Source organism: Heterodontus francisci, chromosome 14, assembly GCF_036365525.1.
Source record: "Heterodontus francisci isolate sHetFra1 chromosome 14, sHetFra1.hap1, whole genome shotgun sequence".
Lineage (NCBI taxonomy): Eukaryota > Metazoa > Chordata > Chondrichthyes > Heterodontiformes > Heterodontidae > Heterodontus > Heterodontus francisci.
Genome location: NC_090384.1, coordinates 97,205,312 through 97,228,221, shown reverse-complemented (window position 1 = coordinate 97,228,221; position 22,910 = coordinate 97,205,312). Strand labels below are relative to the sequence as shown.

The window sequence follows — 22,910 nt, the reverse complement described above, 5'->3', positions numbered from 1 at the left end:
TATGTTTCTTTTCAGTTTGAGCTATGGAGTTGCACATCCAGAAACTGACCTCCTTCATAGACCGGCTTACGCAGCATCTCATCAGCTGCCTGGCTATACCACTACACATCACCCCACAGGTACAAAATTTCTATTGTGATTTTGGGTAATTTCTTTTAAATTAAAAAGTGGATACCTGTGCTATTTGTAAAAGTGTCTGTGCATTAGGAACGTATGAGAGTCGTCTGTTAATTCCCTTGAGTATGGTTTTAAAATTCTTTTGAAAACTATTTTCATGCAGCAACTTTTGGCATCAGTTTCTAATTTTTAAACAACAAATAAATATGAAGTGTACTTTGGTAGCATGAATTTCTTCCAGTCAGGTGGCTCTAGGTTGGTTCCCCAGACAGTCCAAGGTCACAGCATGTTTTAAGATATGTTGAGTCAATTCAAAATATAGAAAGCACTTGTACTTCAATGGCATCACCACATTCATCTAGAACAGGGTTGTCCAACATACGGCCCTCCAGAGGTTGCTATCCGGCCCGCCAATCGATTCTAGAGTATCGCTTTGGATCCTATACTATCTGATCTTGGAGGTTTGACCAAAAATAGACAAAATGGTGGGTCTTTCTCTTGTTAGGATTTTTTTTTTCTTAAAGTATTCATGATAAGTATCAAAGTATCTTTAGGGAGACATGTTGAACAAAAAGTACTTCTCTCCTCTCAACCAGTCTGCAGATTTTATGAAAAAATGTTTTCTTCCTCAAAGAATATATGACTACATTATTCTTAGTTGTATTGTAGATTTATATACAGGGGAATAGTCTATAATGTTAGAACACTACATTTACATTCCAGTAGTCAGTTGTGGCACATTGAGTCATAAGGATATGGGTTAAAGTTCCACTCCAGAGATTTGAGTGCAAAATCAAGCCTGACACTCCTACCCCGTACTGAAGGAGTGCTGGACTGTCAGAAGTGCTGTCTTTTGGATGAGATGTTAAACCAAGGCCCCGCCTGACTCCTCAGTTGAATGTAAAATGTAATATTTCCAAGTTCGAGGATGACACAAAACTGGATGAAAATGTGTTGAGGAAGATGCAAAATGGCTTCAAGGGGATTTGGACAGACTTAGTGAGTGGGCAAGAACATGGCAGATGGAATATAATGTGGAAAAATTTGAGGTTATCCACTTTGGTAGGAGGAGCAGATGTGCAGAATACTTCTTAAATGAGAAGAGATTAGAAGGTGTACAAAGGGACCTGGGTGTCCTTGTCAGTAACTCACTGAAAGCTAACATGCAGGGGCAGCAAGGAATTAGGAAGACTAATGGTATGTTAGCCTTTATCACAGGAGGATTTGAGTACAGGAGTAGTAAAGTCTTTCTTCAATTGTATAGAACCTTGGTTCAACTGCACCTGGAGTACTGTGTGTAGTTTTGGTCCCCTTACCTTAGGAAGGATATTATTGCCATAGAGGGAGTGCAACGAAGGTTCACCAGACTTGTTCCCGGGATGGCGGGACTGTCTGATGAAGAGAGATTGGGGAAACTAGGCCTGTATTCTCTAAAGTTTCAAAGAATGAGAGGTGATATCATTGAAACCTCCAAAATACTTAAAGGGATAGTCAGGGTAGGTGCAGGTAAGATCACATAATCATAATCGTTATCATGCAGAAGAAGGCCATTTGGCCCATTGTGTCTGCACTGGCTCTCTGAAAGAGCAATTCCCTCAGTTCCATTCCCCTGCCTTCTCCCCATAACCCTGCACATTCTTCCTTTTCATGTAACTGTCTAATGCGTGATGGAATACACTCCACTTGCCAGGATGGATGCAGCTCCAACAATACTCAAGAAGCTTGACACCATCCAGGACAAAGCAGCCCACTTGATTGGCACCCCATGCACAAACATTTACTCCCTCCACCACCAGCGCGTAGTGGCAGCAGCGTGTACCATCTACAAGATGCACTGTAGCAATGCACCAAGGCTCCTTAGACAGCAACTTCCAAACCCGCGACCTCTACCAACTAGAAGGACAAGGGCAGCAAGTACATGCGAACACCACCACCTGCAAGTTCCCCTCCAAGTCTCACACCATCCTGACTTGGAACTATATCGTCGCCGTTCCTTCACTGTCGCTGAGTCAAAATCCTGGAACTCCCTTCCTAACAGCACTGTGGGTGTACCTACCTCACATGTACTGCAGCGGTTCAAGAAAGCAGCTCACACCATGTTCTCAAGGGCAATTAGGGATGGGCAATGAATGCTGGCCTAGCCAGCGATGCCCACATCCCATGAATGAATAAAAAAGGGAAATAAACCACCATTTTTAAAATGTCAGAATTTATTAACATGACATCAGCTGAACAGTTGGGATTTGTAGGACTATACCTACATTGAGTAGTATGCAGTGCAAGATCGCATTTTGTTGATTTAACCAATATCTATTAAGATGAAGTTGGATTTTGAGTTCGGTTAGGAAATCATTGAAGCACTACTTTTAATTAAATTGGTGGCTAGCTGATGAAGTAAGATCAGGACTGCAAATGTTTTGAAATCATAATTTTTTTCAGCATGGAAGGAGGTCTTTGGGCCATTACATTTATGCCAGCTCTTTGAAAAGGTTTATCTACTTCGTCCCATTTTGTTCCCTTTTGCGTGTCCTTTTGTTTCTTTCTTCAAATATTTATTCACTCCCATTCAAAAGCTGTTGTGGATTCTGCTTTACCACTGTTTCTGGTATAACTTTCCATGGCCTAACAAACCCCTGTGTAGAAAATGCTAATTTTGCTAATTTCCCTTTCAGTGGCGATCTTAAATTTATACACTCTAGTCACCAATTCTTCCAACTAGTGGTAATAGTTTTTCTCTATTGACCATGCCTCTCGTAATTTAGAAAAATTCATCAGATCTACCCTTGGCTTTCTATTCTAGTGAAAAGAGCATCAGTGACTCTAATGTTTCCTCAAAACTGAAGTTTCTCATCTTTGGTGTCACTTCATGCGACATTTATCTGTCCAATATAGTAATTTGGTTGTGTCCTCCTGAAGCTGCTTGCAATCCTCTTTAAATTTAGCCAGGGAGCTCCCTATTTTGTGCAAATTTTGATAGTGTCTCGTAGGCCCATGTCCAAATTATTTATATTTTGAGAGGAGCAGTGGTCTGAACGCTGTCCCAAGCAACACCCATTGTTCCAGTCTGAAAGACATCATTAACCATCACTCTTTGCTGTTCTTCATCCAGTTTCCTATCCATGTTGCCAGATTCCTTTTAATACCATACATCATAATTTTATTGACTCACCAACAATTCTGAGTGGCACCCTATCGAATGCCTTTTGAAAATCTGTGCCCTCATCCACTGCATTTTCATTTATTTTCTTAGCTTAATTTTATCTTAAAGTAAAGATACAATTAAAATGACAAGAAACTCTTTCAATTGTTATGTCACTGGTTTCAAGATTCCTGGGGAAAGAAAATATTAACAGTCTTCTGTGGACCTCTTTCAAATATTGACACAGGAACATCCATCCAGCTTTTAAGAATCAGAGTCCACTGTCCAACAGAAATATACAAAACCTTTTCCTTTGGTTGTACACAACAGCAAAAATAACATTTGTTGAGTTAGCAGATACAGAAAAATATGGAATAGAGAATTTGTGTGACACTGCTCACAGTCCGTGACTGGCCTGAAATGAACACAAATCTAACCTGGCAAACCCCAAAGATCTCAATGGATTCCTGTTCTCATATAAATGTGGGTTTTTATGCATGTTCCTTCTCAGTTTCCATTTTTTAATTGTTGAACTGGACTAGTGCTCGGTCCAAGGGTATTGTCAATTTTGTAAACTGTAGCAACTTGAAATTTTTCCATTAAGCAGCATTTCTTCCACTCTGTTTCTATTGCCTCTAAAGACTGGTTGCATTTTCTAGTGCTTATATCTATGCACACTATGCAGTAAATGATCAAAGAAAATGCACATAGGGAAGAGCAGACCAGGAAACAGTTTTAAAAAAAAATCAAATGGTGACAAGGAATGAGGAAAGCAGTAGGCAAGCATTCGAAGGACCAAAAATTGATGATAAAGGAACAAATAAAAGCAGGAAGAGATTTTTTAAAAAACAAAATTGACTAAATAAGCAAGAATTCTTTCTTTTTTTTTCTTTTGGGCCTCCTTATCTCGAGAGACAATGGATACGCGCCTGGAGGTGGTCAGTGGTTTGTGAAGCAGCGCCTGGAGTGGCTATAAAGGCCAATTCTGGAGTGACAGGCTCTTCCACAAGAATAATTACAGAATAAACAAAATAATTTTTAAAAAAGATAATGGAAGGGAGAAAAAAATAATGTAGTCCCCAGTACTACAGAATTGCCAAGTTCTTGCTTCCTTTGGAGACTGTGGGTTTTAGTTATCTACTTATTGTAGATACAATTTTTGTTGCATTTTTGAAGTATAGTTCAAAATGTGCTTGGTCCAGTCAAGCAGCGAGTCCCCTCTAAACTGATCAGATATGTTCCGTGTGAAGCTTATTCCTGATGTAATTTGTTCCAGAAGTGGTGATCCAAACTCCACAAACTACAGATAAATTCACACACTGCAGTGCCAAAACCAGTATGCAATTCATGCATCAGTATTAATTTTTGAATTTCATATCTAACTTTTAGTGCTCGCCTAAAATATAATGCATGTAGAATGCATGATGTGAAGCTGTGGGTACAACGCGCATCCTTCTTGTGGACCTAATTATAATTTTCTTGCTATTTTATTGTTAACCAGTAATAAGATTGGCCCATTTATGAATTAGAAGTTATATGCTACGGCTATTTATCATTTATCCTTTTTTCCCCTTTTAACTGAAGTAGCTAGTTTCATTGTAACTGTATTTTCGTGGAATCCTTACAGTAAGGTTCTATCAGTGTGTTCAGTTCAAATCAGAACTTAAAATCTTATGTTCATTTCATGAGACAAATTTCAATGTATTATATTAGTTTTGTTAAAAATTTGCTTCTAACTTAACCAAAAATGATTCTATCTTCAGATCCACTTTAATGTGTAGAATAAACATTTTGAGAGAGAATCTTGGAAAGTGTGCTAGAAATTAAATTTTTATGTGCTGTGACGACTATTCACTTCCTTATTTAAAGCTGCCTCCTACAAGCTGAATTTTCTCTTCTGCCGAACACTTTTCCCCTCAACAACTCTTAACTTTCTGCAAAATCTAAATCTGTCAAAGGTTTAAGTACTGTTCCCATATCAGAAAGGCTCTTTGGTCACTCTCTGGATAGGATAGGTTATTTATCTGTCTGCTTTCAGCATGCAATCAATCTTGCACTTTGCACTAAGCGTGTTTAATCTCTTTCTCTTGCACTCTTACTGCTACTATTTTTGTGAACGATCCTGAATGTTAAATCCAAAATTGACCATCCTATGTACTTTACTTCAACAACTCTAATTCTTTCTTGGAACCTAACAACAGTGGAACTCCGTGTTGAACAAAGGAATTTCTTTTTTTTATTTCATACGGGTTTTGAAAATAGCTGTAGAGTTAAGAAGGTAGTTGCTTTCTCTTCGCTTAAGCTTCAGAATGGGAAACCGGAGATGTTGCTAGTAATGACACAGCGTGGCATTTGGAAAATGAAGTTACTTTAATAGCTGGGTGGCTTATTTGAAATGTTAATACATGCAGTTTAATATGTTAATGTATGCAGTTTGACAAACTAAGTAATTTCTCACCATGATTTGGTGTGAAGCCCAATTTGGGCAAAATACAAGAAGAAAACCAGCAATTACAAGCTATGATTTTGATTGCTAGGTTGGGATGACCATTAGCTTCATGGTTGTCTATTTGGAAATAAATAGTTTACATAACAGAAGTTCCGTGGATAAAAATCTAATTTCTAAGTCAGACGTTCATGAGTTCAAGTTCCCCAGAGACTTGAGTACGTAAGTTCAGCTGACTGTCCAGTGCAACACTGGGGGAGTGGTGCATTGTTGGAAGTGTCAGATGATACATTATACTGTGGCATTGTCTGCCCCCTCAGGTGACTGTAAAAGATCCTATGGCACTATTTGAAGAAAAGCAGCAGTGTCCTAGGGTCCCGATTAAGATTTATCCTTCAACCAACATTGCTAAAAACAGATTACCAGGACATTACTGCATTGCTGTTTTTGGGACCTGCCTATTTGCAAATTGGCTGTCATTTTTCCCCACATTAATGACTGCACTTCAAATGTACTTCATTGGTTGTAAAGCCCTTTGGGGCATCCAGAAGTCATGAAAGGCACCACATAAATACAAGTTTTTTTTTTTAACTTTAACCAATTTGAGTTTTGGCTGCTGTTACAATGCAAGTTGATTTTAATTGTAGACTAGTGACCATGTGGAGCAACTCCCAGAGAAGATGGGTGAATCGTCTTTTAATAAGTAGCTGGATTAATCTGTTAAGAAAGGGAACTGCTTGTTTTTCTCCGCCCCCCCCCCCCCCTCAGAGGGCGTGATGGAAATTAGTGTTTACTAAACTGAAACACTTGGGCTCTGGCTGAAATGGCTTTATGGGCCAAATGGCCTTTTCTCACTCTGGACTTTCTTGTACTTATTCTGGCTGTCTGCCCACGGTTGATCTAGCCATCTATACATGAACATATGAATTAGGAGTGGGAATAGGCCACTCGGTGCCTCAAGCCTGCTCCGCCGTTCAATAAGATCATGGCTGATCTGATTGTAATCTTAACTTCACATTCCGGCCTACCACATAATAAATCACACCTGTATTAATTGATAAGTTACTTTAATTGAGCATTCAGTTTTCAAACCTCACCATGTTTGACGACTTTGCAGTGATAGCTTCTTGGATTATGGCAACCAAAGGTGCAAAAATCCTTACAGACTGTCTCCACAATGCAGTAAAGTGAGTAAGGACACACCAGATTATTGGTCTGAAGCACCTCCTGAAAAGGAATTGCTTCATGTGGTACATTTCTACAGAGTTGAGGATTTCCAACGGTTGTGGCGCAAGTAGCCATTCATAACTTTGAAGTATTGAGGCATTAGATTACTTGTTTTGGCTGGTTGATAATTGTGCTGACCTTCAACTAAATGAGTGCATTTCTAATGAAAGTGGCTGATTATACATGATTGATTACATCCTGCTTTGAAATTGACATTGCATAGGACTAGCTTGACTACAATAATTGTTTTCTCCCCTTTGCAGGGCTTTCCAGTTTGTTTGATGCAACCATGCAACATTCTGGCAGTGGTGCATCTGAGACCTCGGTTATGAACTTCCTTTCAGCTATTGAATCACGCACCCCCCAGGCTGGACCTGCTGCAGCCTCCCTGCTACCCCAGTTCAGAGCTCCTTCGTGGCAGACAGGTAAAACTAAATTGAGGCAGGGAGACTTGTACTGCTTGTGTGAACTGGTATTGCAAACAACCGAGTTGTTGACGGGGTGGGGGGTGGGGAGGGTATCCAATCTCAAGTGTGGCATCAACGGAATGCACAGAGTAGAGACTGCCGGAACTGAAGGGAATCTGAGGATGAATAACTGTAAACTAATTGGCATACTTCCTAACAACTGTGTGCAGTGTGGAACTGGTGGAAGCCTGGAATGTGTGGAGGTAGAAAAGAGGAAAATGCAAAATAACTTGCTCCACCCATTCACCTCCTGCCCCTTCCACTAACTCAGCCCTACCCCCCACCACCACCACCCAAATTAAGAAAATTGACAATCTGGTGTAGTTGATTTCTTCCAATATTTTTACTTTTTACTTGGAAGTACATTTAAAAAAAAAAAAAAATCATTTTACCAAAAACCTAAAATACATACGAACATAGGGATTAAGAGCAGGAGTAGGCCACTCGGCCCCTTGAGCCTGCTTCACCGTTCAACAAGATCATGGCTGTTCTGATTGTAACCTCAATTCCACATTCCTGCCTACCCCTGATAACCTTTCACCCCCTTGCTTATCAAGAATCTATCTACCTCTGTCTTAAAAAAAAAAATTCAAAGACTCTGCTTCCACCGCCTTTTGAGGAAGAGAATTCCAAAGACTCATGACCCTCTGAGAGAAAAATCTCTCCTCATCTCTGTCTTTTAAACCGTGACCCCTGGTTCTAGATTTTCCCACAAACATCCTTTCCACATCTACTCTGTCAAGACCCCTCAGGATCTGATATGTTTAAATCAAGTCGCCTCTTACTCTTCTAAACTCCAGCGGATACAAGCCTAGCCTGTCTGTCCTTTCCTCATTGGACAACCGGCCCATTCCAGGTATTAGTCTAGTAAACCTCTGAACTGCTTCCAATGCATTTTCATCTGTCCTTAAATAAAGCGACCAATACTGTACACAGTACTCCAGATGTGGTCTCACCAATGCCCTATATAACTGAAGCATAACCTCCCTACTTTTGTATTCTATTCCCCTTGCAATAAACAATAATGTTCTATTAGCCTTCCTAACTACCTGCTGAAACTGCATGCTAACCTTTTGCGAAATATGCTCTAGGACACCCCGATCCCTCTACACCTCGGAGCTCTGCAATCGCTCATCATTTAGATAATATGTTTTTTATTCTTCCTGCCAAAATGGATAATTTCACATTTTCCCACATTATACTCCATTTGCCAGATCTTTGGCCACTCATTTAACCTATCTATAACCCTTTGCAGCCTCCTTGTGTCCCCATCACACCTTACTTTCCGACCTATCTTTGTGTCATCAGCAAATTTAGCAACCATACCTCCAGTCTCCTCTTCGAAGTCATTTTTATTTATATATATATATATACTGACCTGGTTTCTTCTAATACATGCAATAATCTGATAATGTACAGAACTGCATGCTGGGGCCTCAACATTTTACTATATATATATATATATATATATATATATATTGTAAAATGTTGAGGCCCCAGCATGCAGTTCTGTACATTATCGGATTATTGCATGTATTAGAAGAAACCAGTCAGTCAGTCTGCTATTTCAAACACCTCTTCCTTTCATTCTTCTCACCTTCTCCCCAAAGAAGCACATCATGCACCGTTTCTGAGCTGAAAGTGGCTTAAGCCAGCATTTGGGAATTGAGGAAGCCAGGAGAAATTTCTATAGCTTTGTTCAATTGTGATTGGGTGTTTTTTTTAGTTAGAATTTGAAATGCTTTATGAGGGTAATTGAGTAGAGTCTCAGCTGTTCTGTGTTCTCATCATAAAGCGTTAACATTTCTTTGAGTGGATAACCATGGAGTTTGAGTTGCTGTCAGGTAGAGCCTCACTCACTGACAACTAGAGTAATATTGAGAGAAGAGTAGAGTTCTATATTTTGTTATCCCTTTCCGATCTCGAAGGATTGTGTTTTCAAACATATGAAATGAGAGGTGCTCAGCAAATTTGATATAATGAAATCATTATCCACACAATTAACCTATATTGCCTGTTATTTAAAGTATTATGCTTATTTGTTTAAAAAATGAAAGTTGTCTCAATACTTTGGCTCTTAGTAAATTTTCTGTAAAGCTACGTGTTCGAGTCATCAGCAATAGCAAAACTATTCCATGAGCAACACATTGTGGTGAGAGCATTGTGAAAATAGTTCAGACAGATTAAAAGTTTCAAAACAAAACTTTGCCTTGTAGCCTTCATACATGCCTGTGTTACCTGTAGATTCAACTGTTCAAATGTGCTCATGGCTGACCTCCCACCTTGCACCCTTAAACTTGAGTTCATCCAAAACTCTGCTGTCTGTACTGTAACTTGCACCAATTCCGTTCACCCAGTAACCTTGTTTGCTGGCCTACATTAGCTCTAGGCCTGGAAGCAGCTTAATTTAAAAATTCTCATTCTTGTTTTCAAAGCCCTCCGTTGCTTCGCCCTTTCCTTTCTTTGCAACCTCAGATCTATGTGCTCCGCTAATTTTGGCGTCTTATGCACCTCGATTTTCATCGTTCCATCATTGCCGACTGTACCTTTAGTTGCCTAGGGCTTAAGTGCTGGAATTTTCCTCTCTACCTGTTTCTCCTCTTTTAAGATGCTCCTTAAAACCTATCTCTTTGACCAAGCTTTGGATCCTGTCTTCTAGAAGTCTGCAGCTATGGCTGTCTGCATCATCTTGTCTAATGCTTTGGTACAGTCCCATTCTTTTAGGCCTATTACTGACTTTCCTGCCTGTGCACAACAGCAATTATAGTGAGTGAAATTTGTACAGAATCATACTTGCATTCTCATCCTGAATCCAGCAGCCAGTCAAGGTCACTACCAAAATTTTAAATACAATCCACAACTGTCAATAAAGCATATTTTGCTTGAATGAGTAATGCTTCAACTGTCCAGCTGCTACAATTGTTCACTGTTTAGTGCACTACAGCACCATGCACCATTGCCACTACTGCTCTTGGGCTTGTTGAAAAAACTTGCTCAGTTAGATCGATCTATCAGTGATATCGCTGTGTACCAAACATTGGTAAAGTTATGTTCCTTCACTGGCAGCAATTGCTGCCAATTTGGTACCCTATTAAGCAACACTGTGTACTGGAGTATGAATTCTGCTGTGCACAAACACATATTTGGAGCCAATAGAATGATAGCCGGGTGCAATGTGAGGATTGCTTCCAATAAGCATTCAGAGGATATGGTTGCCCACTAGTCGTGGGTGCAGCATCTCCACATACACCCCACTTGAGTGATTAGTGTCGGAAAATGAAAGTTTTTGTTAAAGGTTGAGCTGTTGCTTTACATACAGGTACAAAAATGGCTGCAAGTACAAACCTCAGTAATTTTGGTTGTATATATGGTTGTGTGGTTAGAACTTGGATCACCAAGTGGTGAAAGATAGAACTGGTGTCTAGTCTTTATATCCTTAAGCTTTTATTTAGAAACACGCTTTACATATCATGCGCCTCCAAACAACAGCCCCTCTTTCAGCCTGCTCCTATATGCATCAGCACAGGTGTGTCCCCAATTGATATCCTTCATCTGAATATAATTAACACCCAACTGATATACAGTTAACAATGTGTTTAATACTTATCAGCTGCTTTGGTTTTTATTATTTATTCACGGGCTCTGGGCATTGCTGGCAAGGCCAGTATTTATTGCCCATATCTAAATGCCCTTGAGAAGCTGGTGGTGAACCACTGCAGTATGTATGGTGAAGTTACTCCCACAGTGCTGTTAGGTAGGGTGTTCCAGGACTTTGACCCACTGATGCAGGAACAGCGATATATTTCCATGTCTATAATAGATGTATTTCCAAGTGGTAATAGAAAAAACAGATTATGGGATTATTTCAGTATCTGTTGCTTTTAGTTTGTTTGTAAGACCAATTTTAAAAGTAGCACAGTAGTATGGGAAGTATTTTTCATAAAGTATTAGCTTTCATACCATAGTTAGAAGTTATTGCCATTGGGAAGCAGAAAAAACTTTCTTGTAAAACTCTCTTGTAAAATCTTTCAGACTGGAAGAGGAGAGAGTGATTACATAAAACTACTGCTTAATGTTGAACTTTCAAATTAGTTTTTTGGAATACTAAATTAACTGCTACTGTGCAAAAGGATGACAATTTAATCTGAAAATACCCTCTGCATATTTAACAGGCAATGCTAATATTTTCAAAATATTGTTTTCCCCCTTCTAATGCATAATTGTTGAGTATTAAACTTGAATGTACCCTTAGCATGCTTTAGATGTGTTTATTCGTTCAACAGCCCATCTTATTTTGACATGGGACAATATGGTTGCATTCTCTGACTTCCATAAAATCAAAGAAAAACAGCCTTTAAAGTTGCTTTCTTTAAGACAATTTATAAAGAAAAGCCACTTTTGCAACTGAAAAAAATTGGAGTGGGGAAAACGCAGTGAAAGTTCAAAAATGAAGGGAGTAATCTCTGGAAAGGGTTAAGTTAAATGGGACAGGATAAAACTTTTTTTTTTAAGGACTGGAGTATGTGTACTGGGAGGAAAGAGGTAAGATGGGCAAAATTGTGTTGTAATTGTATTTTATTTTGTAATTTGGGATTAAATTACAATAATGGAGCTATTCCTGATATCTGAATAGCTTTTAACTGTTTTACAATTACTAAACACTTAAACCAGTCAGCATGAGGAGATGATAATTTCTGAGGATCTATCTACAGTTATGTGAAAGTGTCAATTGAGGGTTGCTGAAAAATCGAGCTAAAAATTAACTTTTACATAATTACCTGTATTTTGGGACGTGAAGAGAATTTTAGATGCTTTATGCAACTCAGCAGATGCTTATTTGATTGTATGCTTGAACTATATATTTCATTGTCTTTTTAATTGTCTAGGTATGCACTCTTCAACACCTACAGAGCTGTTCGTCACTGGAGCACTACAAGCTTCTGGAACATTCCCACCATCAGCTCTCGCAGCATATCAGCATCCTTCTTCCTTTAGTAGTCGAAGTTTTACTGGTGCACAGTCCCTGACGCTACAAGATGCACCTTTCAGTCCTACGACAAATGGGCTTATTTCTCCACATGATCCTTTACTTCAGATTAAGTCTTCTCAAGCAGCTGTTCCTACCCCTTTGACTTTTGATAGGATTGGTAGTACTGTTTTAAGTACAAGCATACCCCCATCTTCAACATATCGCTCTGCTCAAGAATCTGCTCCTCATCACTTACAACCACAATTTAGTTTGTTGCCTTCAACACTTGGGCCAGCTCAACAAGCCTCTCAAGCATATGGCACATCAGTTTTTTCTAGTTCAACTGCCTCCATTGAAAGGGCACTTCAAAGAGAATGTAGCGTTATTAAGCATCACCAGCGGCCTTCCAGCTCACACTCAGTACAGGTGCAATTACCAAGCTCTCACCATTCCTTACAAGGCTATCTTACCAGTGGGAGTGGAGTTGATTTTCAGGAAACTTCAAGGCATACAGGTTTAGCATGTAGTCCACTTGGAGACCAGTCTCAGGTGAGCAATGGCGGAACACGGCAGAAGAACTCTGCAGTAACGGTTGAGCAGTCACAGAGTTATTCATCCACCGTTCAGTCTCCTGATTATTCTTCAAAAGTTAAGAATTGTTCGTCAAGATCAGCTCAGCGTTCTACAAAAACTGCCAAATCTCAAAGTGCAACTGCTACTGTGCAAACACAGAGTTACTCCACACCAACACAAAAGCAAAATTCTGTAATAGCAAGTCAGTCACAAGTGTACTCTTCGGGACAGGGATCAAGTCTAATGTCAATTAGTCAGTCCCAGAACTATGTTTCAACACAATCTCAAAACATGTCAGCCATCAGTCACTCAGAGGTGTATTCTTCCAGTCAGCCTGAGAAGCTCGCTACTTTAAGCAAATCACCAGCTTCTTATTCTGGCCAGCCTCAAAACCTAACGCCTGTTAGTCGAGCACTCAGTTACTCTTCTGACCAGTCACAGGTATTGCCTTCAGTTAGCCACACTGATAACTATTCTGGTCAACCACAGAATCTATCTTCTATTAGCCAGACGCAAAGCTATCCTTCTGGTCATTCTCAGGGTTTGTCTGTTGTGAGTCAGTCGCAAAGCAGCTATTCTGCACAATCACAGGGCTTGTCAACTGTCAGTCTTTCACAAAGTTATGCTTCCGGACAATCTCTCACTTTGACATCACATACCCAATCATTACCATTTTCTTCTTCTTCTCGTGCACAGAATTTATCTGCAACAAGTCCTACTCAGAACTTTATGTCTATGCATTCTTCACCGACAAGTCAATCACAAAGTGTTCCTTCACCCCAGTCTCAGAAGTTCTTGTCAGTACATTCACCTACATTCACTTCATCGTCTCATTCACAGACCATGCAGAACACTCAATCGTCCACAGACAGAAAGCAGTCTTATGTTAAAAGGAAGTCTGATTCAGATTTGTTTGTTCCATCTAAGGAAGATGATGAGGGTTTTCCTATTCAAGATTTGTTACAGCAGCAGTCTTCTCTTGATGCATCCACTCCAGGTTTAACAGAAAGTGGAATCGGGGAAGAAAGTGCTGTTTATGCTGTCTCAAAAGCAGATGACCGATATCTATCTCAGAGTGTCATCAGGAGTAATTCTCGTCTCGAAGACCAGGTTGTAGGTCTCGCCCTTCAGGAATCGAAAACAGACAAAAGAAAACATGAACATGTCAAGCAGTTTAATGTGACACGATCCATAGAAGCAATGGTGACTCATCATGGTCAGCCAGTTGTCAGTAATAACAATATGAACACACATGACATGGAAAAGGTAGCTAATCCATCACAGTCATCACATATCATTATGGGTGCTGAAGAATTGAAGCAGCATCATTCACTCTTACATAAGACACAGGAGACTAGACCACAGGCTCATCAGGCACAAGTAATAAATACGCCACAACATCTGCAAACGCACTCTGTACGCCAGACTCCACGGTTACAGCTGCCTGGCGCACAGGTACTCCTGGATTCATCCTGTGAAATGCCATTGGCTTTAATACAGCAGTCAGTAGCACAGCAGCCCCAGTTACTACAGTCAGGCCTAGGTCAATCTCAAGTATCACCACAGTCACAGCAAATACAAGCTCAGTCTCAGGCATCACATCAGCAGTCACAGTTTCTTCAACTTGAGAGGCACATTGCCCAAGCCAGTGCACCACAATCTCAACAACGGCTTCTGCAACAGAACTCTGAGGCAATGAAGCTGGATGGTACTGAATCTTCAAAACCACTACAGTTAACAACAAAAGATCATTTTGACCCATCAAACAGGCAAGATTCAAAGTCTCAGTTTGTTGGCCTTAGTTCTGTCTGTTTTTCAGAATCTATGTTGCTTGGAGTTGAGAGAAATCTCTTCTCTGGTGTTGAAGATGTGTTTTCTGCCAATGAGGAGTGTGGAGTTAGTCCACAAGAGTTTGCCAAATCTGCTTGCAATGAATCTAGCATTCAATCGGTAGAACGTGCTGATGGTTCAAAATCCACATATCAGACTGTGGCTGTAAGGCATGTTTCACCAAATTTTCACGCCTCACAAGCTCTGCTGCAAGAACAACAGAATATACATAATCTGACATTAAGCAATAGTCAGATAAATTTGGATCTAGAGGCGGTGCCATTAGATAGTTCAGCTCAGTCTAAAACTTCAAGCCTTGAACAGCAAACCCTTGGAACTTCAGATCAGCACGTACAGCCTGGGCTGCCAGCACCAAATTTGAATTCCATCCAAGATGCCAATGATCAGGGTATTGAAGGTCTTAAACAGTTAAGTGCTAATCCAGAATCTGAAGAAGAGGATAACGATGACATTCCTGATGATGGTGCCATAAATAATACAAAGGATCCAGACTTCATTCCTAGTGGTAGAAGTAATACAGATGAGAGTGCTGTGTCTGACATTGATTACAGCCTGGGTGATGAGATTACACCAGGATCTGGTAACAAGCGGAAATTAAAAAGACCAGTAAAGCCTAAATTAAAATTGGGAGTACAGGCAGATGGATGGTCTCACAGTTTGCCTGAAGAAGAAGGGAATCTAGACTTGTCGCTTGATGGAAATCAGAAGAAACGAAGAGCAAAAGTACGATCTAAAACTTTAGATGATGAAATTTGTAGCCAGAAACCAGTAAAACGAAGTGGGCAGGGTAAACGCCTGAATTCCAAAGATGCAAACTCTCCTCATACATCTATTGACAGTTACTATGAAAGTTACCACCAGCAAGAAAGGATAAATCAAAAAATTAGAGAAGTTGAAGAAAAGCAGCCAGAAGTTAAAAGTGGTTTCATTGCATCCTTTTTAGACTTTCTTAAATCAGGACCTAAGCAGCAGTTTCCAGCACCTTCTGTGCGTATGGCACATCGCAATAGGCGCCCATCTGCCAATACCATTCATACTTCCCTGCTTCCACCAGTTCCAACACATCAGCCAGTGCCAACTGCCTTAATATCCACTGAAAGTGGATCTACCAGTCCTTGCAAAAGGTTAGATGATGACCTGAAGAAAAACCTGGAAACATTACCTGCATTTTCCTCTGATGAGGAAGATTCTGTTGGGAAGAACCAGGATCTTCAGAAGAGCATTTCCTCAGCACTTTCCGTTTTGGATGACCCCTCTAATAAAAAAGAAAAATGGATCAAAACGGGTAAGGATGGTTACATTATGGGCATGCTTAAAATAAGATGGGCCTTATATATGTGAACATATTGCTGTAGGAAAGAATCTGCATAGTCAAATGTAAAATTTGGTATTTTGATTCATAGCTGTTTCATGGTCATGTAGCTGCAGTTTTCTCTTCCTTCAAAATAGAATATGTTTTGTTTCAGTAGAGAAAGTTCTAGAAATGGAGGGAAGCTTTAGAAAGTTGCATGTTCTGAGTTATTTCTGCCTTGAAAATGAAAAGGAATTTGTATGTTTACTAATTACTTGATGGACTGATTTGCAGTTTATTTTGGCTATTTGTAGCAAAACTTTGAAGGGCTATATATGACTGAATTCCTTTTTATTAATATTTTCTTAGTTGCTGTGACCTAAAATCTAGTTCCACATTTCCAGATGGTACATGCAGGCCTGGGATGTGAGAAAATTAAAAAAATATTGTGCAGATGTGTTACAGATTCCAAACGTGGTTGGTTTAATTTTGTTCTGTTCTAATTGAATAGAATCATAGAATTTTACACCACAGAGGGATGCCAGTTGGCCCATCAAGTCCTGCGCTGGCTCTCTAGTCTTAGTCCAGGTTCACTCCGCTTTCCCAATACCATTTTAATGTGAATAATTCAGTACGGTACCTTTTGTTTAAAAAAAAAACTGTTCAGTGCAACAGAGCTTTCTTTTTTAAAACCTGTTTTAAAGAAAACAATAGACGTTTTCTCTGCCAGTTTCACATGAACATGCACTCAACAGTGTTAAAAGTTTTATGGTAGTGAATTTGTATTTTCTTAAAGGCGAGAGGGATAAAAATATGTCGTATGCTTTTGTGGCAAAAATTTATTTCCAATTTAGACCTATTTTTAATTGCTATGTTGTATAATTCTCCTAATTACATTCATCCTGCTGAAATAACTGCTGGTAAATCTGAAGAATGTGTTTTAAATTTTCTGTATAAATTAATGCCAAATTATAGCATCATAGTTATTCTATTCAGGTTTTTATTAAAAGTTGAATATCAAAATATTAATACTGAGATAAAATTACTAGATGTGTATTTGGCAGAATACCTTCATGTATTTACAGTTTTGACTTTTGTTATCTGCATTCATTACATATTTTTCTTTACTAGAGTCTACCACTAATGGAGAAAAGGATTCCAACTCTTCTGTTTCTGCTGTTATACAGCAGGAAAAAGTTGCAAATCCTTCACCTTTAAAAGAGGATGTGCAGGAGCCAACTGAAGCTCTAGAATCTCCCGAGCAAAATGAACAAGATGACCTGAATCCTTCAGAGCGAGCTGCAAAGCAAGAATTACTTGCTGTGGAAGGTTCAACAGACGAAGATGATATAGAAAGTGGAGGAGAGGGCATGTACAGGGAACGAGATGAATTTGTTGTAAAGATAGAGGACATTAAAGCTCTTAAGGTAATGTGACTTGCTTTTACCTAACATTTTCCATTGGATTTGAAGAGGTTAAACTTTTAATTCTAAAGATGATTGGATTCTGTGTATTAAATAGTGGTGCTTCCAAAGTCAAATTTACATGGGAAGTGCTAATACAAAAGCAAAATACTGCTGATGCAGGAGCTCTAAAATAAAAACAGAAAATGCTGGAAATTCTCAGCAGATCAGGTAGTATCTGTGGAGAGAAAAACAGTTGACATTTGAGGTCGCTGACCTTTCATCATTTCTCTTTTGCATATGCTGCCTGACCTGATTATTTGCAGCATTTTCTGTTTCATTACCTGGGAAATATCCATTCTGTACAGCGATCACTCATTAAATAAGGCCATTAGTTGCTGAAGTGCTGTGTATATCCTGGTCTGACGACACCTGGCAACATAAATTTTATCTTTCCTAAAAATGTTTCATTGAATTATTAAGATACTGTCACCACTTTTTTTTTCATTTTGCTAATTTTCTCACTTTTCTCTCCTGCCTCCACGCAGGAGGCAGCTATTGACCTCTAAGGTTACATGAGTACCAGTCACTTGTCAGTATATTACCAAAGTGGTGATTGTTCATTTCTATGCCATAAGCCTGCTTTGTCGGCAGAATAATTTGTTCATGAGGTTCATCACAGCTAAGCCTGATGTCCGAACACACGCTTGCATCTGCAGTTGCTGGACTGCGATCAAGAGTTTGCAACCTGGGCATTATTATCGTCCCTAACCCAGGGCCATGCTGCTACTGTGACTGACTAACATCAATCGAGTCTGTTGCACAGTTCTATCACTAATAGTCATTTGGTAGTACAGAACTTGAGTATTGCTGAAAATAGAGACATGTTGTCGAAGCTTTTTGTCTTGCACTCATCAGGACAATCTACGAACATACAAACATATGAATTAGGAGCAGAAGTAGGCTGTTTGACCCCTCGAGCCTGCTCCGTCATTCAATAAAATCATAGCTGATCTGTTTGTGTCTCGAATTCCACACTCCCATATGACCCCGATAACTTAGATTCTGGTTAGGCAAGGGAATCAATCTACCTCCATTTAAAAAATATTCGATGACCCCCGCCTCCACCACCTTCTGAGGCATAGAGTTCCAAAGTCGTACGACCCTCAGAAAAAATTTCTCCTCAATCTCTGTCCTTAAAAGACAACTCCTAATTTTAAAGCAGTACCCCCTAGTTCTGGGCTCACCCACAAGAGGAAACATCCTTTCCACATCCACCTTGTCAAGACCGTTCAGGATGGTATATACTTCAATCAAATCTCCCCTCACTCTTCTGAATTCCAGTGAAAACAAGCCCAGTCTGTCCAACCTTTCCTCATAAGACAGCCTGTTCATAGCAGGTTTCAATCTAGTAAACCACCTCCAGTGCACTTGCATCCTTCCTTAAATAAGGAGACCAAAACTGCACGCAGTATATTCGAGATGTCATATCACCAATGCCCTGTATAGCTGTTTGAGAAGAGAGTGCTGTTTGGTTGACAAGTGAACTCTGATTGGTAGAGGCAGTGCCATGGAGAATGTATCAGTTTATGGTGACTGACAGTTAACTGTCAAGCTTTGTTTGAAATTTTAAACCAGGCAGCTTGACTCTGGTCAAGGCATTGCCTTGAGGAATGACCCAGCGAGTGGCTGTCACTTATTTTGTTTAGCTGAAACAGGCACAATGTTTGTACATGTTCTTTCTGACTGCAAAGAACAGGGCCCTGTGTATTAATATATGTAGCTTCCAGTACTCTCAAATGCATCACACTGCAAGCCCTACTGACGATCTTAAATTTGTTGTCAGCGTAATTCTTAGCACACTGAGGATTATTTAGCAAATGTTGTCCAATCGTGGAATCACATCTCCTGTTGGACACTCTTTTGAGTTTTGCAAGCATGGCCTGGTTGGGTACGGCCTGTACCTTGCCCGTTGCAAACAGCAGAAGGGACATGTTTGATACGATCCGCCAGTCTTTGGGACGTATGACCTATATATCTAGCATCACATTGGCATTGAAATTCAAATATCACATTGTTCACTTGTGATAGGCAGGACGTCTTTCTGGCTTGATGGCAGCATCCTGTTAGTGGCGAACACCATACGTGTTGCTACTGCATAGTAGCAGCGTGAAACAGCTAGTTTCACCTGTTGCTCAAATTTTTGGCATAATTTGAGCTAGACTGGGCACTTTTCAGGACTGAAAATGACAGCCTTAGGTCCGTTCATTAGTTTGCGTGATATGTAGCGACAAATGATCTGATCAGGGTAACCGTTGTCTCGCAGGATGTCTTTGATTCGCTCTATTTCAGCATCAAGCTTGCATGGTGAACAAATGGCTCGAACCCTATTTAAGAGGTTGCCGATAATGCCAATCTTATAGTGTGTAGAACTGTAAGAATCCCAACGCGTATTTTGACCAGTGAAGATAGGTTTGCAGGAGACCAATTTAAAATTGTAAGTAGGGCTTGCAGTGTGGCACATTTGCATGTACTGGAAGTTACATATATTAATACACAGGGTCCTGTTCTTTGCAGACAGAACATGTACAAACATTGCGCCCCTCTCTCCAGCACTGTAGTATTATCCTTAATCAATACTGCCACCCCTTCTCTTTCTTTTCCTTTGCTATCTTTCCTGAACACTCTGTATTGAGGAATATTTAGTACCCAGTCCTGCCCTTTGTAGAGCCAGGTCTTCGCTATTGCCACAACGTTGTATTCCCATGTGGTTTATCTGCAGCTCACCAACCTTATTATTTACCACTCTGAATTCGCATACATGCACAGTAAACCTAATGTAGAAATTATTACATTTCCTCTTACTTTGACCCCACCTAATACCTTGCTATTTCCTGCTCTTGTGCTATCTCTTTCTCTCCCAATTTTTTGCGCACCTTGTTTTTCCTCACTGATATTACCTCCAGGTTCCCATCCCCCTGCCAAGTTTGTTTAAACCCTCCCTAATAGTACTAACAATTCGCCCTGTAAGGACGTTGGTCCCGGCTCTGCCTAAGAACAACCTGTCCAGCCTGTACTGGTTCTATCTCCCCCAGAATTGACCCCAATGTCCCAGAAATCTAAAGCCCTCCCTCCTGCGCCATCTCTCCAGCCACACATTGGTCTGCTCAATCTTCCTATTTCTATACTCATTAACAGCGTGGCACTGTGGTGATCCGGAGATTATTACCTTTTGAGGTCCTACTTGCTAGTTTCTTTCCTAGCTCCCTAAAATCTACCTGCAGGACCTCCTCCCTTGTTCCATTTCTGTCATTGGTACCCATATGGGCCACAACTGCTAACTGTTCACTCTTCCCCACCAACCACCCTCCTTCCCCTCCCCTCCCCCCCCCCCCCCCGAATGCTCTGCAGCTGCTAAGTGACTTCCTTGACCCTGGCACCAGGGAGGTAACGTACCATCCTGGATTCAACTCTATTCATTTATGAATATTGAAGTGACAAATTTAATGGCCTGTCCACCATAGACCCCAAGTCTCTTTCCTACTCTATCCTCAAGAATATAATGCATACACCCCATTCTAACACTAGTAATTATTCTCATCACTATTCCACTTCGTTTTGAATGTTGTATGCTATTTCTCTCTCTGTCTATTGACTTAATCTGGGGTAGCCAAGGATAGATCCTTGTAGTACTTCAGTAATAATGGTGCGGAGTTGGGAAGAGAAGCAATCGCTAGATATACTCTTGCTGTGATTGGATAGGTAAGAGTGGAACCAAGTGAAGAAATCCCAATCAGCTGGATACCAGAAGAGAAGCATTGGACAATAATGTGGTCAACTGTGTCAAAAGGATGAGGGATAGTGCACCATGGTCTCAGTCGCAGAGGATATCATTTGTGATGGTTAGGGCCATTTCCTTGCTGTGGCAGGGGTAAATATGTGATTGAAGAGAAACAAACATGGCATTGCATTAAACATAGGCACAGAATTGGGAGGCCCCAACATTTTCAAGGACTATGGAGAAGAAAGGGAGGTTGGAAATAGGGCAATAGTTTGCAAGGACAGAGGTGAGGGGGTAATGACAGTTTTTAAAGGAAATAGGACAATACCTGAGTAGAAGGAATCATTTATAATATCTTGTGGAAGTGTATTTATTTGTCTTAAGTACTGTGGAAGGCCAATTATGTTTATGCAATTTTTAAATGAAAGTTTTGTTATATTCCAGCTATCTTTACTATTAGCAACTGCACTATTGTAAAAAGGTTTCCTGCCATCCTTTCTGGTGAAAATAAGAGTTAATCACTTTTATATTCTACCCACTTAGAAAATATATAGAACCACAAAACAGTATAAATGTGAAAAATCTGTTTTCAGATTCCATTTCAGATCTGTTAAGTGGCAGCATGCCAGGTTCATGTTATCTTTTGAGTTGCATTTCAATGGATGGCAGATGTTCTATATGTAACACATTCTCTTTTATATCATTCCTTAATGTTTCTTTGTTTTTTAATGAGTTCGCTATAAAAGTGCATGTTATAAAGCTCGCCACTAATGAGGGCAACTTTTGCTATAAGATGTAAATATGCCATTCATTTTCCAACATTATTTGCATTTAGCTAACAGACCAAATTCTCTTGTATTTGAAGCCCCATTATCTCCTTAACCTTCTCCCCATCCCTCAAATGAACAACCTTGGTGTAAGGGCTTCTCCAAAATAAGTGTCACTGCATCACTGGTTAACGGGAGCTGCAACTCAATAAGGATAATTCAAACACTCTGTACTTCCTTCCTTGCTTGAGGTTCCTGAAAGCATTTTTCCCTTCCCGCTGCAAACCAATTGAACTGACAGGCAGATTTGGGATCCCATGCAAAAAATTAAGTCACTAAGAAAATTTGGTAAATATGTTTTTTTTTTGCAACATTTGTTTTTGGACATTTTGTCATAAGCTCATGGTATGTATGTGATATGACCTCTGTTGTTTCACGAGCATTATAAAATTGCACAGTTACAAACAAAGTTGTTTTCATATACCTTGTTTGAAATGGAAGTTAGAATTTTATTACAAGAATGAAACCTCCATTTGAGAAAAAAAAATTATTGTTTCAGATATTTTGTCCATTGTATGAATCTACTGCAAGCACGAAACATTTAGCAAATTTTATTGACTGTCAGCACTACTATATGAACTGTTGGCATGATTTAAAATCCTCATGCAGCTGAAGTGCTGAAAGCTAACAGATACTTAAATTGTGGTTTATGATGTTTGCAAAGTGTGGAAGTGTATGTGAATACTTTTGAGGAAAAACTACTTTATTATGGATTTATGTATTTTAAACAATTATATTTTTATTCTCTGTGCTAGTTTTGAGTTTTTTTTTCTTCTGTATTTTTCTCTCATTCATCACTTTGTCTAGATCTAAAAACCA

The 22,910-nt window shown here is 39.7% G+C and overlaps 1 protein-coding gene across 1 annotated transcript in view; it reads left to right on the top strand.

The window, feature by feature from the left end:
- qser1 (glutamine and serine rich 1) overlaps positions 1-22,910 on the top strand; it is a 144,577-nt gene that overhangs the window by 90,298 nt on the left and 31,369 nt on the right. The window contains exons 2-5 of the mRNA XM_068046587.1: positions 16-119; positions 7,193-7,354; positions 12,283-16,074; positions 17,212-17,507. Of these exons, the coding sequence (XP_067902688.1) occupies positions 16-119; positions 7,193-7,354; positions 12,283-16,074; positions 17,212-17,507 (4,354 nt within the window). The remainder of the gene's footprint in view (positions 1-15; positions 120-7,192; positions 7,355-12,282; positions 16,075-17,211; positions 17,508-22,910) is intronic.